The sequence below is a fragment of the Mustela putorius genome, unplaced genomic scaffold (genome assembly GCF_011764305.1).
Source record: "Mustela putorius furo isolate JIRA1106 unplaced genomic scaffold, ASM1176430v1.1 tig00004033_pilon_pilon_pilon, whole genome shotgun sequence".
In the NCBI taxonomy this organism is placed as follows: domain Eukaryota; kingdom Metazoa; phylum Chordata; class Mammalia; order Carnivora; family Mustelidae; genus Mustela; species Mustela putorius.
In genome coordinates, this window is record NW_025422169.1 from 7,988,382 (window position 1) to 8,008,027 (window position 19,646).

Here is a 19,646-nt window from a genome sequence, read left to right on the forward strand (position 1 = left end):
TTTTCAGCACACGTACTCGGGAATCCGACTTTACACCCCCAAAACACAGCACTTGTTAGACACGCCTGTAAGAAAACTACAACACGTGAGGGAAGCCTGAAGACGGCCGCTCGGCACGCACCGAGGCAGCGCCACACTGTGACTGCGGGTGCGCGGGCGGCCACGTGGGCTTCTACGGAAGCGGGGGTGGGCTGTGCTTCGCTGGACCACGCTGGTCTCTTCACACAAGCAGCAGAGGTCACGCTCGGCTGCCGCACTGCGCAACATCTTACCCCACGAAGGGGTAAGATTTGTTCTGAAAACAAATGAGTTTTTTTTTTTCCTTTTTATTTTGCCAAACTACAGTGATTTATAACTAAACAACAACAAAAAACTAAATCAACCGAAACGACTTTCTTTGAGCGGTTTATTCTGGATGAGCTAGTTGCAGACAGATTACAAGGGTACTCACATCGCGGAGAAAGGACTAGAAAATCATCTAGCACAGGCGCTGGCTCTTAGTAGGCCGGCTGGCGGCCTGTGTCCCCAAGCAGAGGTGTTCTCTCCTCAAAAAAGACGCGATGCACATGAGCCAGAGTTCCCTCGGCTGCAGAAAGGAGTAAGATTTTTCTCCTTCAAAACACACATTCACGTCAGTCAACCTTTCCAGTTCTGCAGACCTGAAGCGATCAGAACTCCCTAAACACAGAACCCACCGCGTCCTCCGAAGACCAGTGCTGGGGCAGCACCAACGTCCGGCAGCCGCGCACCCTGCGGACAGCGAAGCAGGCAGAGCTCCGGATGTCCTCACTCTCTGCAGTCTACAGGCCGGGACCCCCCCCCAGAAGAGGCTGGGCCCCCCGCCCTGCCAGAATGCCGCCGCGGCGGAGGCCGCTACCGCCTGTCCTTCTTCCCGGCTTTCCGCTTTCCGGAGAGCAAGTGCTTGGGTTTCATATCGAACACGTGTCGGTCGGCTTCCCCCTTCCTCCCCAGGCGGTTCATCTTCTTCTGCGCACTCTTCATCATAGTTTTGGCTTTTTTCACCATCTGCAGAGCACAAGAACACACAACACACATTAACTCCCAAGTGTCTACACGCCTGTCACGACCGGCCAGCAGTCTGTCTCCACGGCCCACATCTCTTCTGTGAGGAGAAGCGCTGACGAGTCGAGTCTGTCGCTGCACTTTGCCCTGGGACCCAGGGGCTGCAGAGCTCGACCCTGTGCCCGCGAGGACGGGAACAACATTCTGTCTAGACAAGTCCTGCGCCCAGCAGGAACCGGAAGATTGGGCCCATCGGCTATGGCTCCCTCTTACACAAACAAGAAAACAGAGTCAGCCCACGAAACCAACCGCTCCCATGGGACGAGCGGCAACAGGTCTTACTAGATCCAGGTATCGAGAAGATGGAAATCTCCAGGCTTCCATCAAGTAAACGGTTTGCCAGTTCATATACACTTTCTCCTGTACCCGAACTTTCGAAATGCCAAAAGTAACCATTTCTGTGTTTATTTAATAAGAAAAGCTTCAGTGAAAGAGTCTGTATATATCCAATGTCGTTCCCAAAAGACTGACCACAACCACCCCTGGAGGGCTCTGGGCCCGGTTCTGAGCAGAGTCCTAGGACACCATGCTTCCGCCACCCACGGGAGGAGAGCACTAGGGCAAGGGTCCAGAGTGCCGAGCTGGCCTCTCGGGGGGCACCGGTCCCCACCTGTGGCCCCTGACCTCGGAACGACAGCTGCAGGGCGTGCCTGAGTCCATGAGCCACCAACAGAGGCCCCTGCTTTCTATCGCACATCAGAGGGACTAACCTTGACGTCCCGAAGGCCAGACACATCCCGTGGAGGCCGAGAGCAGCTGCGGCTGCGGGCTACAGACGGGGGTGGGGCAGAGTCCTCCCGCTTCCTCTTCCTGGTAACGCTCCGGGACCTCCTGGCCTGGACCGCGTAATGGGCCTGGAAAGCACGAATGTGGTCACACACACGAAATTACACTGACAAGGGGACAGGACACTCGAGAGTTCTGAAAGACGCGACTGAACAAGCTACAGCTCTTGGGACATTGTGTTAGTCACCGGCCGAATGCTCCTTCCCACTCGACCGCCGCTTTATGTCACGGATGGGGGTTTAACTCCGTCAGAGAGCATCCACTACAAGCCGGCCGCGCCACGACGTTCTCCCACACCGCAGATCGGGAGACTGACAGCCCAGCTTCTATTTCAGATGTAGTGTTCTCTCCTCTCCAGCTCTGGGGTTACCACAGGAGGCAGCCCCCAGAAAGCTCCGAGCTGAGGTTCAGCAGACACGGTGACCTCCCCTGGGCAGGAGCCCTGCTCGACAGGCGCACAGGCCGGCAGCCAGCACGGCTCAACCCTCACGCACACTCGTCAACAGAACGCTCCGCGCGGACATGGCACTCGCACGCTGATTAAAAGCCGAATTAGTCTAACCCTTCGGAAAAGAGCTTTAACACATTATCTTTTGATTTTAGTTATTCTAATTCGGGAACCTGTTTTAATAAAATAATCTGGAATACAAAAAAGTTACTTTATACAAAAACATATATGCTCCAGAGGTGCCTGGGGAGCTCAGACAGTTCAGCTCAAGTCATGATCTGGGGGCCCTGGGGTCGAGCTCAGCGTTGCGCTCCGTGCACAGCAGGGAGCGAGCTCCCGATTCTTCTCCCTCTGCCCCCGCCCGATCTGCTCATACAGACTCGCTGTAAAATAAATAAAATCTTAAAAAAATATATATGCTCCAGCATCATTCATCAAGGAAAAACATCAGAATTCCAATAGTTACGTGACATACATTTTAATGGCTGGGCCCCGGGAAGAGTTCTGAACTACTGACAGCCTAAACTCCTCTCATGCGGACAGACTCAGTAAACCCTCATACATCTATGTGGTCACTAAGCTGAAGCCAAGACGTGAAGACCCAAGTCACCAATATGAAAATTCAAGTTAAAAATTAAAAAAGCAAGTTTATGTTTTGTTCTCTGACAGTCTAACTTGTATTTTTCCCAGACACAGATTACTTCTACTGTATTGTACGTTACTTACACGCCACTGCGTATTCTGAGTTGACACCCAATGAATTTTTAAACAACAACCCACCCAAGAAGCTCAGGCTAAACTAACACTTTTTACTCGAAAGTTACCCTAAAAATGCTACACCACAATGGGAAATAGGCACGATGTACAGAATACAGCTATAAATACATTTTAAAGGAAAAAAGAGCAAGTTCAAGCCCTCCCATAGAAAGCTGAATAAAAAGGTGTACCCTGCATGTCCGTCTAGATCATTTCTGTGCGCTACAAACACAAGTGATTTTTTTCTTTTGTGGTTTTGGTAGCTTTCGTATTTTTCGTTAACCAGGAATGGAAGACGATGTAGGCACGAATACGACAAAAAGCTGACAAAAAGAAGAAAAGGAACAAAAACAAAAAGAAAAACCAAACCCCAAAAAACATGCGTGCACTGGGGCCGGCCCACAGGCAGGGTCCCATGAAGCGTGCCCGGCGTCCCTCCACTCCCGCTGCGGGAACAAGAACAGACGCTGAACACAGCGTCTGCACCACCCGCAGGGGCCCCGGAGCCGAGTGCTCTGAGCGGTCCGAGGGGCCCCAGACAGCGGTGGGACAAGCGCGTTCAGCTCTCAGTCAGCACCTCCATGCTGAGCTCAACACACGCGCTCCCAGGTCCCCTCTCTTCTGTAACCAGCTCTTCCAGCCCCGGATTTCGAAGAGCTGGTGTCCTAAGGCTGAGCCATCTGTGCCCCAGGACCATCTCCACGCACTTACATTGTCTTTGTCATCCATGTCCACACCAAGACTGCGCATCTCATCCTCCAAGACTTTCCGCTGAACCTGGACGTGGGGGAAAGGAATTTAAGCAAAGTCACTTTGATGGAATGTTTAAAAAAGAGATCGAAGGGAAAATGTACCTTTTACAATGACCTACAATACATTTCTTCTAGGAATTAAGTCTTGTAATCGAGCTCATGTCCGTATTTTTAAACAGGCACTAAAGCTGCTGAAACCAGCACCTCCCAAGCAGTGGCCACGGATAAGACGACATACATGCCATGTCCTTGGATTCCGCACAACTCTGCGGGGGGTCTCTGCGAGCAGGGTCCCTGGCGCTGAGGTCACATGATGTGCCCCAAGACGCAAACTCTAGCCACAGCATCTCCTTCCAAACCCACCGAGCCCCACAGGGGACACAGACAGACGGCCCATCTACCAGGAACCACTCACTTGCCATCTCCTGAAAACAGTATCTCAGACACACTTCATCCTTTACGAGGTGTCTGCAACGTCAGTGTTCCCTTCCACTCCTGTCACACTTTAGCTGCCCCACACACCATCCTGTCTACCACACCCTGTGGTCTCAGGGTGCCACAGCACCTGGCCTCTCTGCCGCCCTGGCGAGCACAGAGCAGGAGAGAAAACTCCTACAGAGACGGGACTGAGACCGGAAAGAATTCTCATACCATTCGAACCGTTCGTGCCTAAAGTGTGACCCCCCCTTCCTAACCTGTCACAGGAGCCAAGAAACTGTCCACGGACTTCAGCCGGACTGGCTCAGGCTTCTGTAAGATGAACCCTGACTCGCACAGAAAATAAGCAACAGGAACAGGGTGGCTGATGGCTTTCCTGCCACAAATCTCAAACCACCACCTCACTCTGTTCGGCTGCAAAGAAGCTGCCTCCAACAGTGCGGAACCCAGAAGTCACGAGGAAAGGGAGCCGTCGGCAGAATCCGGCTGACCGGGGCTCAACCCACCTCCAACACCGGTACCTGTCGACAGTACAATGTATGTGCAATCCCACAGCCCCATCTGGGATGAAATGTCACTTGGCAACGGCTGTGCGAGAACCCGACACCCACGGGAGCTGGTCCTGGCACTCTGGAAACACAGAACTTGCCTTCTTAGCGGTCCGTGGCATCCTGGGGCCCTGTGTGTTCTTCTCCTTGGACTGCAGAATTTTCAGCTTCTTTTTCTCCCGAATTTGCTTCGCCAGCCGGCGGATCTCCCCCATCTCCTCATCCTCGCTGTCAGACTCGCTGTCGTACTCGCCTGCTGCTGTCCTGAGTTCTTCTTCTTTTTCTAATTCTTCTAATTTCTTTAAAAAGAATTGTCATTAAACACAACAGTGAAAACTCCCAAGTGTAACAATATTCCTACAGGAGCTCAGTTCCCCTCGGCCTCTCAGGGGGCGATGGGCGCTGCACTGGGTCCCACGCAGGGACGCCCAGCTCACCCCCCAGCAGTGAGCCCACAAACCCCAGGAGCCATCCGGTGCCAATCCCTCTTTGCTGACGATTACTGCAGACGTCAAGGTGAAATACGCAACCATTACCCCCCTCACTCCCCAGCACGCCCCTCCACCGCACGTGTGTACACACACACACACACACACGCGAACACCTCCTGCTGTAAAACTAGAAACATCAATGTGAGCTGATATGTGACTGTAACACTCCCTTTATCCATTCTAAGTCCATCCCCAAACACAAACGCCACCGCTGGCTACACAGTTAATAAGAAACCGGTTATGAGAGCGCCTGGCGGGCTCGGCCTGTGGAGCGTGCAACTCCTCATCTCGGGATCCTGAGTTCAGGCCCAGCGCGGGGTTTGGAGATTAAAGGAGCCCATGACCGGGTTCCTGGGGCTGGAGTGTGGGCCTCAGTGTGCAAATGAAGGAGCCTGCCCAGCAGAGGACAAAGGCTTTAAGAAAGATTCCGTTTTCTGAAGAAAAAGAACCCGCGAAGAGATAGCAGCAGGAGGGAGCCGCCGCCAAGGAGCAGGGCTCCAGGAGGCAAGAGCGGGTCCAGTAGGAGGGCGGGGAGCTCGCAACCCCCGGAGCGCACCTGCCCCACAAAGGAGCAGAGCCCTGGGGTCTCCAGGACCCTCGGCAGGAGAGGCCATTGGTGGTGGGGTGGGGAGGCTCACGGTGTAGAAGGAACACGGGCGACACGTCCAGACAGGCCACTGGCCATGCTGATACCTTCACGGTCACGTAAGGAATAAAATCACACAGTTCAGCGAGTGACACAGACCTGCATGATGTCAGGATCAATATAATCCGCTACGTTGTGGCCTTCCCAGATCTCTGGTATCTTGTCGTATTTCTCGGAGGAATTCATCAGATCCCAGTATTCTGAAGCAGAAAAGAAAGGTTGTGTTTACTACAGTTTTTAATACCTTCAACCACGATGTGCCCAAAGTGACTTCTCACACCCGCCTCGCCAGGCAAACAACAGAGCCCTGGTGCCCCACCCCTAACAAAGGACACACGCCAGGGCGGGCCAGCAAGTGCCGCAGGACCGCGGGCGCAGAAGGGGAGGCGAAGGCGGTGGCAGCAGCGGCAGACGCCAGCCCCTGTGCACCACACGAGCTAAACGCCGCCCTCCTGAAGCCACCAAAACCGCCCGTTAAGAAGCCTCAGGGCCCAATCTCTTCTCAAAGACAGGGATTCAGGTGCAGCTGCAGGACGTGCGGGCACGGAACCCTTCCGCGGCTTCCCGACCCGGACGTCGGCCCTTACTCTGAAGGTCCAAAACGTAATCGTCTCCCAGCTCCACTTCGAGGTCTCGCTCCTGCAACAGAAGGGCAGAGCTCTCCCGTCAGCTCTCGCTGGCCTTCCCGGCGCAAAACTGGGAGTCCCCTCACCGCCGGGAGGCGACCTCTTCTCCAGCCTGCCGGCCCACACCTTTAACGCCTGTGAGGCCCAGCTCCACGTCCCGGGGACCCCGCCACTCACACCTGCGCTCACGGAGCCTGACAGCACGGGCTCTCTGCCCTTCGTGTCCTGCTCTGTGCCCGCGCCACGCACAAACGGCCCTCTGCACCCCTGAAGCAGACCTACCCGCTTCCTCCTGGGCCCCCCGATGTCCATTCTCTTCCTGCGTGCCACCACTCCCTCGGGGATGAAAGGGAGCCTCTCCTGAGGGGACAGCACCAGAAGGAGTTACGGAAACACGTTGCTGAATGCAAAAGGAACATGAGAGAAAAAGCAGAGGCACGCACCTCTCTGCAAAGTCAGACCAGTTCCAATCCCACAGACCACTGAGCAGAACCGCACGGCCAACTGGGCAAGGAAACAGGAAGACTCCATACCTGATCCAAAGTCTATCTATTTAAAAAAGATTTTAGGGGCACCTGGGTGGCTCAGTGGGTTAACGCCCCTCTCTGCCTCCGGCTCAGGTCATGATCTCAGGGTCCTGGGATCGAGCCCCGCATCGGGCTCTCTGCTCAGCGGGGAGCCTGCTTCCTCCTCTCTCTCTGCCTGCCTCTCTGCCTACTTGTGATCTCTGTCAAATAAATAAAATCTTAAAAAAAAATTTTAAAAATAAACAAATAAAAAATATTTTATTTACTAATACAACAGAGAGAGACAGCACAACCAGGGGAGTGGCAGGCAGAGGAAGAAGCAGGATCTCCACTGAGCAGGGAGCCCAATGCTGGACCCCAGCAATAGCAAGAAAACCAACAATAAAAATTTTCCTAAAGACTGATTTAGAGAGCGAGCACAGGTGGGAGGGGCAGGGAGAGAGAATCTCAGACTTCGGCTGAGTGCGGACCCCGCCTCCAACAGCAACACGGGGCTTGATCCCACAACCCTGAGGACTGCGCCCTGAGCTGAACCCGTCTCAGACGCTTCACCGCTGCTGCCATCCGGTGCCCAGAAACCCAACAATGTTAAGGAATGTGACACCCCTAGGACTTTTACAAGCTTGCTTACACACAGAAAGAACGGAAGGACGAACGAGACGTTACCAATACGTCAGGGCACGTGACGTCATGTTACTCTGCGTGACCGTGCGGCGCCCGAGAGCCCTGCATGAGCCTTGCAGGCTCGGGAAGGCCAACCTCACCTTGTCGTCTCTCTTGCTGGGCATGGCCAGATGCAGCCTGTTCAGCACCTCGTTCACCTTATTTCCTTTCATTTTGGTTTCAACTCGATGAGCCAGGAGCCTGTCACAAGCCTGAGGTGAGGGAACAGGACCAGGCTTTCAAGCATCCCGCCTCCGGGGCCGGACTCGGGGGTGCGGGACAGGAACCAGCGCCCCCCCACCCCCGCTCATCAGCAGACCATGTTCCAAAGCTTTAGACCCCGCCATGTGCTTTTCCTCGGGAGTCCCAGCAGCTACTGCTGTCCTGGGGATCACCCCAAAGTCCACGTAAACCCCTGGAGCAGACCACACGCTCAGGAGGGAGCAGGCCACCAGCCCAGGCAGCATCCCGAGGCAACATTCCACGGTCCCTCCAGGCCTGCCTCAGGCCACCAGCGACTCATGCTGTGCCCCCAGCCAGGTTCACGGCACCCCCCTGGACTGGGACTAGAGCACCAGAGCCAAGTCAACCACAGCATCAGTCCGGCCTAAGTGATCAGACTTGCACCTGAACCCAAGAGGAAACGTCTCTCTCTGTGTTCCTCTTGCTCATTGGACATCCGCCCAAGTCCGCCCAAGTGCCGTGACAGTACCGCTCCTGCAGGCCTCCTGCCAGATCCGGAAGGACAGCGGCAGCGGAAGAAGCAAAGCCACCCATGCAGGACCTCAAGCCCTGCGTTCAACCGGACGGGCGGGGACCAGGCTCAGTGCTGTGCACAGGCTCTCCTGCCCGGCCGCCTCGAGGGCTCCCTGCCCACAATGCTTGCAGAGAGCGCTTCCTTCCCCCATACGGACTCCTCTGACGACAAAGGCCCTAAAGGGAAGCACGAAGCACTGACCTCTGTTTTTACTTGCATGACCCCCTCCTCCGTCAGGGTGCTTGTCTCAACCACGGGAAATCCTGCAGCCTGCAAATCTGCGAATATTTTCTGGGAAGACAAAAGAAAAAACGAGAGAGCATTGTCTATGTCCACTTCCCCATGACTGATTCCGTTCTTCACATGGGCATCGTGAATGCCAGCTGGCGCGTCCGTGGTTCGTGTCTAAACGCATCCGACGGACACTTCCCCAAATGCTGATCTTTCCCTACATTATTCTGTGATTAAGAAAATAACCATTACCAGGAAGATCAACCCAGACTAGGAAGCAGACCAGAGGCTCCCTGGAGCCTAGTTCTCTGCGATATCATCTTCTAACAAGGAACCCAGCAACATCAACCTACAGAATTTCTTTTTTTTTTTTTTAATGAAAATATTTTATTTATATATTTGAAGACAGAGATCACAAGTAGGCAGAGAGGCAGGCAGAGAGAGAGGAGGAAGCAGGCTCCCCGCTAAGCAGAGAGCCCGATGTGGGGCTCGATCCCAGGACCCTGAGATCATGACCTGAGCCGAAGGCAGAGGCTTTAACCCACTGAGCCACCCAGGCACCCCTACAGAATTTCTTTTAGAATGTCTTCAATGCAATTTCTAAATTAAACATTTGGCCTCTACAACCCAAGAGAATTCCTTACAAACAGCACAGAAACCTAGAAATCGCTCGATTTGGAATAAGGGGCTTTGTTCGTGCGCCTCTTCAACAGCATGCCCTCATCCAGACATGGGTCAACCCTATGACAGAAAACCGGTCACAAACAAGGCCACCACCCTCACTACGGGGTCTGACTTACCAGAAGACTCCCTCCTCCCCTGCAAAGAGCAATAGCCTTGGGGACCCTGGGGACTACCTGAATTCACAGTGACCGTGTTTATCGCACGTAAGACCAGCGACGAGCCAGAGCACCGGGCAGGCTGCACCCCCGGCTCAACCCGAGAGTACCGCTGCAATGGCATCCCTGGCCCACGTGCTTTCCCGTTTCGTCCAGTCTGCCTGATGACATTGCCAACAAACCACCCAGGAATGCAGCTCTTAGTACCAGGGACTCCAGAATGGAAACCAACCCCGTCACAGCAGGCAGACCACGAAACTGGGGCCTGGGCACACCTGACCTCAAAGCCCGAGCACCTTGCCTGACACTCACCCTAACATCTGAGCCTCACAACTTGACCCTCGTCTCCACCCACCCGTGCAGGCACCTAAAAACTGGAGCTCACTTATCAGGGACTGGGTCCTCTCCAACCAGGCCATGTGTACCTGGCCAGTAACTGAATGAACACAGTGCAGTGCCTGAGACACCAGCGCAGCTGCTGAAAAAACCCTCACTCTTACCGAGCACTCGGTGTCCCAGTAGTACAAGACAGGGGCACTGGGAAGGGACAGTACACCGCCTGCTGGAGACCCTCTCCGTTGAGCTGGCCAGGGACACGTGCTCCAGGAGATGGGGCCACAGTGTGGCTACCTAGTGCACTGCTCTCCAAGCACCAGGGTGACCCACCCCAGGGACGCTTCCCAGGCTTCCACCCTGCAGGCCTGGGTGTGTCCAAGAGTCCGAGAACCTCTGTACCAGGGCAAAGCTTCTCCAGGGCTGCAGCACGAGCTGTGCGGACAGCGAGGCCTAACCACCTTACCTGCCTCCAGAAAGTACAGCGCACACTCTTGACTCACTGTTCTGGCAAGTTCTCAGATGCTCGTCCTTCACTCATCCCCAAGCTCGTTTCCCCACAGAGTGCGCAGCAGACACTTGATACCCACAGACCCTCCCACCTGCACCCCTGCTCTGCAGGCGCCCTCCGTGCACTGGGCCGCCTGAAGCCGGAAGAGGCAAGGCCTACCTTACGGCGCTTTGTGTGCTCTCCGGCACCAAGGTAAGACCTTCCCGAGGTTCGTGTACCAACGTGCTGAACGCACGGGCATTTCCACAGCCTCGAAGGCTGCGCAGAGGTCAGGAAAGGCCAGGTCTAGTCTGCCACCGATAACCCGCAAAGGCTACCACCTCAACTGTAAACTAAAAACCCGGGCTAGTATTGTTAAAATTCCTTCTAAACTTTGCTCGTCTGAAATGAGGCTTGTTATTAGTAGGTAAGAAAGACTGAAAATGTTAAGATGACTTGCCTGATCGTCTTCAGAAAGCTCGGCGATCCTCTTCACGTCACATTTGTTCGCCACGACTATCAGAGGCTGGAACAGGGGAGGCAGACACTGAGATTACCGTCCGCGCGGTGCACGTGATACACCGGAAGCCCTGGCTGCCGCCCGTACCTTGTTGACAAACAGCGGCCGGATGTTCTGGAAGAGCTCCAGCTGCTCCTTCAGCCCGTGCCCACACTGCTCAGACAGGTCCATCACGTACAGCACGGCAGCGCGCAGGTGAGCCAGCGCCGTGATGGCCTGCATCTCAATGGTGTTCCGGTCCTCCAAAGGGTGGTCCAGGATCCCCGGCGTATCTACCACCTGACGGTCCGGTGTGTTACCCCGAGCACACGCACCCACAGACCTCCCGGCTAGCACACGCAGGAAGGGACGCAACCCCACACCAGCCCCCGGAGCCAGTACATAAGACAGGTCTCCCACTGACCAGAATCAAATAAGCCTTAACGTGCAGAGAAAGGGGGGATGGCTGGACCCCACAGAGGTCACTGAAGAACTAGCCAAAGACCTGGAGAAAAGGACTCCTCTTTTTTTTTTTTTCTTTCTAGCATATGCCAAACTATGCCAAACACAGGGACTGAGCTCCTGAGCCGGACGCCGAGAGCCACGCGCTCTCCCGACTGGGCCAGCCAGGGGCCCCGACCGAGCAGAACAGAACAGCAACAGGCAAACATGCCCCTGTGTTAGGAACAGCTTCACCGTTTATGAAATGAAATTCTACTGCTCCAAACTTTTTAACGGCTAACACACGTCCTTCGTATTAACAGGGTCCGAGACCACGAGGGGGCTGTTAACACCAGCGGACGTCCGCACAGGCCGCCGGCTGCTGCCCTGAGCCGCCCTCAGGCAGCCGGGAAGCCCGGAGTCTTCTCTGCAGCGGCGCTCCTGGTGGCCCCGAGAATCTCCCACCTCCTCGGAGTCCTCCCCCCAGCGCACTGGAATTAGGGAGACACTCCCGTTCTTCGGGGGTCCCTGAAGTCCACCCCCATGAACAAGACCCGGGACGCGAGCTCCGCGTCTGAGGTGAGGGCGCTCACCTGCCAGCGCAGGTACTTATAATCCATGTGCCCCACAAACAGGGACTTGGTCGTGAACGCGTAGGGCTGGACATCCACATCGGCTCTCGTCACCTAAAACACAACAACCATCTTCCCAGTCACACAAGTTCCATACCTCGTTTCCCCTTGAGAAGGTCAACGTGGCACCTACGGGTTACTGAGACGAAGGATTTTGGCATTAAAACAAGAGCACACAAGGAGAGAGACCCAGCACAATTACACCGCCGGGGACAGAAGCTGCTGCTGACAGACGGACAGGTTCCACCCACTTCCTCCCGCCACCGGGTCAGGACAGGAACGGTCCCCATCAGACAGGAGGGAGGTGGGGGGGGCCACCAGCCTGGAGGGTGTCCATCAGCTTGTGCTCTGATGCACCCTGGGCCCGGGAGTGCCCCACAGACTCGCTGTGCAGACAGAAATGCCCTACCTGCACGGCTGACACAGGGCCCACCGGCCACACGTCCCTACCAAGACTCGGAAAGTAGTCAGTGCACCTGAGGGACTCAACGGTTTATTGGTTCCATGTAAGAAACCGAGTGGCTCCCAAGCACTTGGACCATTGGCTCGGGCACCACAGAGCTGCGGCCTGTCACGTCAGCACAGCTGGGGACCAGAGAGAAACCTGCAAACGGGCTGCGAGCAGAAGTGCTCCTGGTGCGCACATCCGCACCTGCTCCCGACCGGCACCCGAGCTCCTGCGGGCGTGAACGGACCTTCTGTTTCATTTACTCATGAACCAATACTACTTTCCACAAGATGTGTCCGTGTGTTTTAGGAAGAGTGTGCACCCAAGGGCATGAGAGGGAGAGGCGGAGGGAGAGAGGGAGACTCTCAAGCAGACCCCGCACTGAGGAGGAGCCGGATGGCGGGCTCGACCTCATGACCGTGAGATCACGACCTGAGGCGAAATCAAGAGTCAGACCCTTAACTGACCGAGTCACCGGGGCGCCCCTTAAATGCGGTTTCTATGATGTTCAGGTCCCCGGAGCTCAGCTAAGCTGTCCTGAAGTGCCAGGTCACTGTCCTCAAGTCCCACAAATAGACTTGCTCAAGGACACGGCAACCCGGCCACTCCCCACGACGGGGACCAAGTACCTTCTGTGACCAGTGACCCATCAAGCAAGGGGACACCCAGGAAATATCTCAGGAAGTCCAATCCAGCAACTGCGGCCTGTCCATCCCCACCGGCTGCCCCGGCATCGCCGCTCCCAGACTATGCTCTCTGCGTGTTAACAAACCCACACTCGAATGTCGTGAATCCCGAAGAAACTTATCAACACACACCAAAATACACAATGTTTTCCACAACAGCAACACAAATGTGGATTCACACAGCTTCAGTCCTCCCCTCCAGTAAAGGGTTGTGTATGCCGAGGGCGGCACTGACTCAAGGTCTGGTCGGCCAGCCGGACTCCAACCCACAGGGACAGGACACAGCAGGCCTCGAGCCTCAGGTCCTTGGTCACTTGCTTTATCCCCAGGCGCAGACTAACCTTATTTAAAGATTTTATTTTTCAGACAGAGAGACAGTGCATAAGCAGAGGGAGAAGCAGAAGGAGAGGCATTCAGAAGCCCGACACGGGGCTCATCCCAAGACCCCGAGATCATGATCTGAGCCACAAGCAGACACTAACCTTATTGATGAAGCTGGACTTGCCGACATTCGGGTACCCGCACAGGAGCAGCGTCCTCGTATTTGGGTCAATAGTCGGCAGACGGGACAGATGCTGGCGCACTGTGGGAGATGCACATTACAGGCACTTAATTTCGTAAGAACAAGGGAAGAAGTCAAACTTCGCGATCTGCTCCAGGAAGCTGTGCTCCCGGGCCGTGGCTCACGAAGCCCGTTTCAACAGTTACAGTGCGAGTCGACAGAAAACACACACATCCTCCGCTAATCCGGAACTGTCTTCTTACATAAACTACCGCGTAAGAAACCGGGGCAGCCGCTGCACGCTGACACGTACCGCAAAGCTTTTCCTGACGACTGATTTACCCGAGGGCGCACACTCCCACACGCCGAGCTGGGGACAGGCAGGTAAGAGAATCCCAAGCGGACCCCCGCCCCACTGAGCGTGGCGCCCAAACCGGGACTTAATCCCATGACCTTGAGATCACGACCTGAGCTGAAATCTAAAGTTGGACGCGTAACTATCTGAACCACCCAGGCGTCCCATGGTGCAATTTTTTGTAAAAATTTATATTATCAATAGGTTAAAACTATGGGTCGTTTTAGTTTTTACATATTTTCTTGGTATCTCCCTGTGATTTATAGCGTATGTGCCTTACGCACGAAATAGGAAAAACAAATTCTCTTTAACAGGACTAGGTATGTATAAGCATTTTAACTCCTAGCTACTTTTTCAATAATAACTAGCCTGTCAGAATTTCTGATAGGCTAGACAGGGAAAAGTAATCCGACCCTGTTAGTCTAAAAGAAAACAGAACCAAATATTCCGAACAGGAGTTCTTGACGAGAACCAGGCCGCGGAAGCGCACACGCCGCCGGCGCTCCCGCTCCCGCTCCCGCTCCCGCTCCCGCAGCACAGGCACCTTGCTCCAGATACTCCAGACTCTGCTTCTGCCTCCGGATGATGGTGCACATGCGCCCCAGGGCCGCGCGCTTCAGCTGCTTGCAGCGGTACAGAGAGTCTCCGTACTTCATGAGCCGCACGTAATCTTTAGCCACACTTAAATAAAAACAAATACGTGAGATGCTTTTCACTTTGGGCAATGGTTTGAAAGGTACCGTATTAAGAAAATACCTTACTTGTCCACTAAATTTTTGGCAATATTTATCTGTCCTAGAGCCAACTTGTAATGATCCTTGTCATAGAGAATGTTCATCAGATCAGCATAAAACGGATGGATGTCCTAGAACAGAAACACAGCGAGCAGTTTTTGGCACAGGCTTCTCACCCCGATGTCAGGACTACTTGCAGAATAATTTCCTGGGAAAGTACCTCCCACCTTCCCTCTCTCCACGACCCCCCAGATCTTCCCCCCGCCCTCTCTCCTGATGACTCTTTAGTTCTCTGAGGAAACATCTCAGTGAGCTCAGGGGTCACTGCTGCCTTGGCTGCCCACTTGGCCTGGGCCCAAGACTGTGCCCCCTTCACCCTTATCCACAAACCCAGCCGATTCTCCATCTGTGCACCAGATTCGCCCCCCTCAAGACCCGAACCCAGGCCTGCAAACATGCTGTCACCGCCCCCCAATCTGAACGTCTGCGGCCCCTCGAGCCCACAACCCTTCTTACGCCTTTGTCCCCCTCTTGGCAACCATCACGAAGAGAGGCTCCTTCCCTCCCTGGAACCCAGTCTGGTCAGAACAGTCTCCACCAGCCCACCCAGACAGCTCATCAGACCGGCCCTGCCCCAAAGTCCCTTCATCTCTGCAGAGCGCTGCACAGCACACAGCTGGCCACTCACACTTCTTCTTCTTTTTTTTTTTCTTTAGATTTTATTTATTTATTTGACAGAGATCACAAGCAGGCAGAGAGGCAGGCAGAGAGAGAGAGGTGGGGAAAGCAGGCTCCCTGATGAGCAGAGAGCCCGATGCGGGGCTCGATCCCAGGACCCTGAGACATGACCTGAGCCGAAGGCAGCGGCTTTAACCCACTGAGCCACCCAGGCACCCGCACTCACACTTCTTGATGCTTTCTATCCAAAGGGCCTCCAGCTCTTGTGGCCTCGTGCTCCTACCCAACACCCAACATCAGAGTTCCCGGGAGCACTTTTCTGTCCTCACTCACATCCTGGGTGACCTCACGTGGACCTAAGTGCAGGGACATCTCCAGGCCAGACCTCAGATAAAGCTCCAGACCACATGCCCTTCTGTGTGACGTCTCACCCACATTTCGATCAACGCATACAAACCACCCTCCTCCTCCTCAAACCCTCCACGTTCCCGCGTGCACGGATGGCCACAGCACGGTCACCCGCTCAAACCCGCTAGTTCCTCCTCCCAAGCACTCAACTCTTCAGCTCCGCCAGCCGCGTAACGCAGTGCACCAACCTTCTGGAGGTCTCCTACCCCACGGGCCACTCATCCTCTACAACGTAAGTCAAAGCTCGGTCGTCCCAGGGCCAACCTGGAAGGCTTAAGACGAACACAAGCACCCGCTGGCTGGAGACACATCCGCTCTGACCCACCTGCAGCCTCCCCCTCTCCACACCCGGCCCCAGCGCCTGGTCTTCCTGCTCCTGGAAGACATCACGCTGCGTCCCTCCGGGCCTCTGCACTTGCTGCTCCCGTGGCCTCAGTGCTGTTCGGGATCGGCCGCACGGCTCACCACCTCGCTGCGCTCAGGCCCTGCTACAGTCTCTGGGCTCTCCTCGCTCATCCGCCGCGCCGCGGATCTCCACCACGGTTACCACCTTGCCCCTCACCAGACAAGCCCAGGGCCTCGATGCCTGCTGTGCTCCCGGGGCCTGAACAGATCCCCAGACACGCAGCTGCTCTCACCTCCTACTCCAAAATTCTTCTCAGAGAGCTCACTCTAGTTTAAAAAGCGCAGGGGGCAGCTGGGTGGCTCGGGTAAGCATGTGACTCTCGACCTCAGCGCAGCTCAGGACCTCAGGGTGGCGAGACCGAGTGTCACGTGCCCACGGAGTGTGGAGCCTGCTTCTGATTCTCTCTCCTTTTCCTCCCCAACCCCTCGGGGAAAAAAAGGTAACAGAATGTTCACAAGTTTAAACTTCTACTGTATAAAAAAATACCAAGGAGAAAAAAGATAAAAGTTCTTACAAAGAACTACAGAAATCGGGGACTAATTAGTTCACGGCATTTTGTTCGCTCAGATGAAGTGTTTCGGAGTATCACACCGGTTTTCAAAAACCTCACCGTTCTGTTTCCCACCAGGGAAGTTCTAGGGTACCCGCCCTCGCCCCAGGAACTAGTCCCACGCTCAGTGGCCCGCACAGAGCACCTCAGCACGCCTGGGAGAGGCGTGCGCGCCCCGTCGGCCGGCGGAAGCCTCTACTCTTACTTTAGGCGCATCTGTAGTTGCTCAAACGAACCATCACCACCTTAAACACAGAAGAAACTCCTGTCACACAGAGCAGCTTCCCCTCTGCCTGAAGCCAGCTTCACAGACCATTTTGGGAAGCGGCAAATGCAGGCTCTCACCCTGGACTGCTGACCCCACCCCACGTCCTTGACCACCTCACTCCCCTTGCAGCGGTGTGACCCCACACAGTGACCTCGTAAGCAGCGTCGGCTCCTGCTTTCCCAGCTTCACCAATAAGCAGACTCGACTCTGCCGCGGAGCGAAGGTTTCAACTGCCTTCGCTCACGGCGCGAATCCCTGCTCCCCACACGACCTCCTCTCAGCAGTCGCAGAGCCCGTGCGGACCTGGCCGTCCCGGGCCCACGAAGCGACAGGATCACAAACGGTGGTGGACCTCGGGCGACTGATGTGACCCGAGGCCCCAGGAAGCCCACCCAAGCCAGGGAGCTGCCAGATTCACAGCGACAGCGCTGAGAGCTTGGGCGGCCACCTGCCTGCCTCGGGGTGACAGAGAGAGCCCGAGGAGACCGCTCCGGGCCTCTCAGGGGGTGTGACGGGGACACAAGAGTACCCCGGAGTCCGACTGCTGTGCTCTGCTCCCGCTGGGCCCCGAACTCACAGCGTCTGACAAGCGAACCGCCCGTTGCCTTCCCTATTTGTGGAGACGTGCACGAACCGGCCATCGACACCAGTTACCTGCTGGCTCACGTTCACGTCACCACCCGCGTCCCCGAGTCACTTACATCCAACTTGGGGAAATCGGTTAGGATCTGCGAGAGCCTGTCATGGTAATTCTGCTGAGTGAATTTGACCTTCCTCATGTAGAAATGTCTGATGCGGTGGATCTGGTAGTGTTTATGGATCACCGTGGGAGTCTTCCGCTGCGTCTTCGATAAGGTCAGGTCAATAAAGTCCTGCAAGCACACGAGACGGCGCAGAGATGCCCACTGATTATCCGCGGTCGCAAGCCTCTCGGGTCGCTAGAACAAGGGCGCCGTCTCACGACACCTTGTCTGACTGGTCCTTGATCGTGTGCTCCCCTGCGATCAGGGTCAGGTTCTGGCCTTCGACAACCCCCGAGACGGCTCTGTCCCAGCCGCTCCCGCGGGACCTGCTACCGCCCGCCCAGGGCCTCTCCCGCTCGCAACTCGGGCATAAATCAGGGAAATTCGGGAGACGAAGTCCTGCAACTTCAACGCGCACATGTCTGACTGACGAAGGACGCGTGAACCCGAAGTCTACGGGGACTCCGCAAGGCCCCGGAAGTCCGCGGCCGCGAGCCCAGACCCGCCGGCGGTGCCCAGCGCGCCTGCCAGCGACGGGAGGGGCACGGACCTCAGGCCCGGGGACCCGCGCCCCCCGCCCGATCCGGGGGATTCCGTGAAGCCTCACGCGGTCGTCCCCAAGTCCGCGGCTTCCTCACGTTCCCGACCGTCCTCCTCCCCGGCTGGGCAGGATCCCAAGGTCCGCGGAAGGTCTCTAATGCCGGAGGGGGACCCCGACCTCTGCGGACCCCGACCTCTGCGGACGGACCCCGACCTCTGCGGGACGGACCCCGACCTCTGCGGGACGGACCCCGACCTCTGCGGGCGGACCCCGACCTCTGCGGACGGACCCCGACCTCTGCGGGACGGACCCCGACCTCTGCGGGACGGACCCCGACCTCTGCGGACGGACCCCGACCTCTGCGGGACGGACCCCGACCTCTGCGGGACGGACCCCGACCTCTGCGGGACGGACCCCGACCTCTGCGGGACGGACCCCGACCTCTGCGGACGGACCCCGACCTCTGCGGGACGGACCCCGACCTCTGCGGACGGACCCCGACCTCTGCGGACGGACCCCGACCTCTGCGGGACGGACCCCGACCTCTGCGGACGGACCCCGACCTCTGCGGGACGGACCCCGACCTCTGCGGACGGACCCCGACCTCTGCGGACGGACCCCGACCTCTGCGGACGGACCCCGACCTCTGCGGACGGACCCCGACCTCTGCGGACGGACCCCGACCTCTGCGGACGGACCCCGACCTCTGCGGGACGGACCCCGACCTCTGCGGACGGACCCCGACCTCTGCGGACGGACCCCGACCTCTGCGGGACGGACGCCACCGCCGACGCCCCCGGGTCCGGGACAACCGCTCACCCCGGAAGGCTCTGACCCGCCGGAGGACGCGACCTGAGTCCCGGCCCGAAGTACAGGCTCGGGCTTTCCAGGCGACGCGGCAGGGAGAGGCGAGAGCGCACAGGCCCTCGCGGCCGCCTACCTTGGCCGACGGCACCACCGTGATCTTCTTGAAGTTGTAGTGCGCCATGCCTGCGACCCGCCACGAGGGAGCGCGGACGGGGGCCCGGACTTCCGGAGGGACTTCCGGCGGGGCGGGCGGGACTTCCGCCGACGGGCGTCACTTCCGGGCGCCCCCTGCGCCCCCAGCCTCCGCTTCCGAGTCGCACGCGCCCCCGGCCGGCGGCGGGTCCCCGCGGAGGAAGTCGCTGCGATCCGCGGGGGCGGCGCGGGGAGGGAGGGGCAGGTCCGGGCGGGCCGACCCGGCTCGGGCGCGCGGGGCGCTCCGGGTCCTGGGGGCCGTCTCGGGGCCCGGGGACGGGGGCACCGGCTCCCGCCGACGCCGGACTCGGGAACGCGACGCGGCCGAACGCGCGGTAACGC

At 56.9% G+C, this 19,646-nt stretch overlaps 1 protein-coding gene across 3 annotated transcripts; it reads right to left on the minus strand.

Moving 5' to 3' along the window:
- Window positions 1–392: 392 nt before the first annotated feature.
- Window positions 393–19,370, minus strand: GTPBP4 (GTP binding protein 4). 3 transcript variants are annotated; one of them, XM_045072320.1, is made up of 17 exons: window positions 19,246–19,370; window positions 17,723–17,893; window positions 14,739–14,842; window positions 14,522–14,658; window positions 13,603–13,703; window positions 11,948–12,040; window positions 11,022–11,213; window positions 10,875–10,940; window positions 8,723–8,812; window positions 7,866–7,976; window positions 6,857–6,934; window positions 6,536–6,587; window positions 6,048–6,148; window positions 4,913–5,110; window positions 3,785–3,850; window positions 1,794–1,937; window positions 393–1,026 (listed from the first exon to the last, which is right to left on the minus strand). In XM_045072320.1, exons 1-17 carry the CDS (start codon window positions 19,291–19,293, stop codon window positions 874–876), a joined length of 1,905 nt encoding a protein of 634 aa, XP_044928255.1. In that variant the 5' UTR covers window positions 19,294–19,370; the 3' UTR covers window positions 393–873. The 3 variants fall into 3 exon arrangements, with proteins under 3 accessions (XP_044928255.1, XP_044928257.1, XP_044928256.1); XM_045072322.1 differs by lacking the exons at window positions 17,723–17,893; window positions 19,246–19,370 and adding an exon at window positions 15,986–16,004; XM_045072321.1 differs by lacking the exons at window positions 17,723–17,893; window positions 19,246–19,370 and adding an exon at window positions 15,616–15,979.
- Window positions 19,371–19,646: the final 276 nt, after the last annotated feature.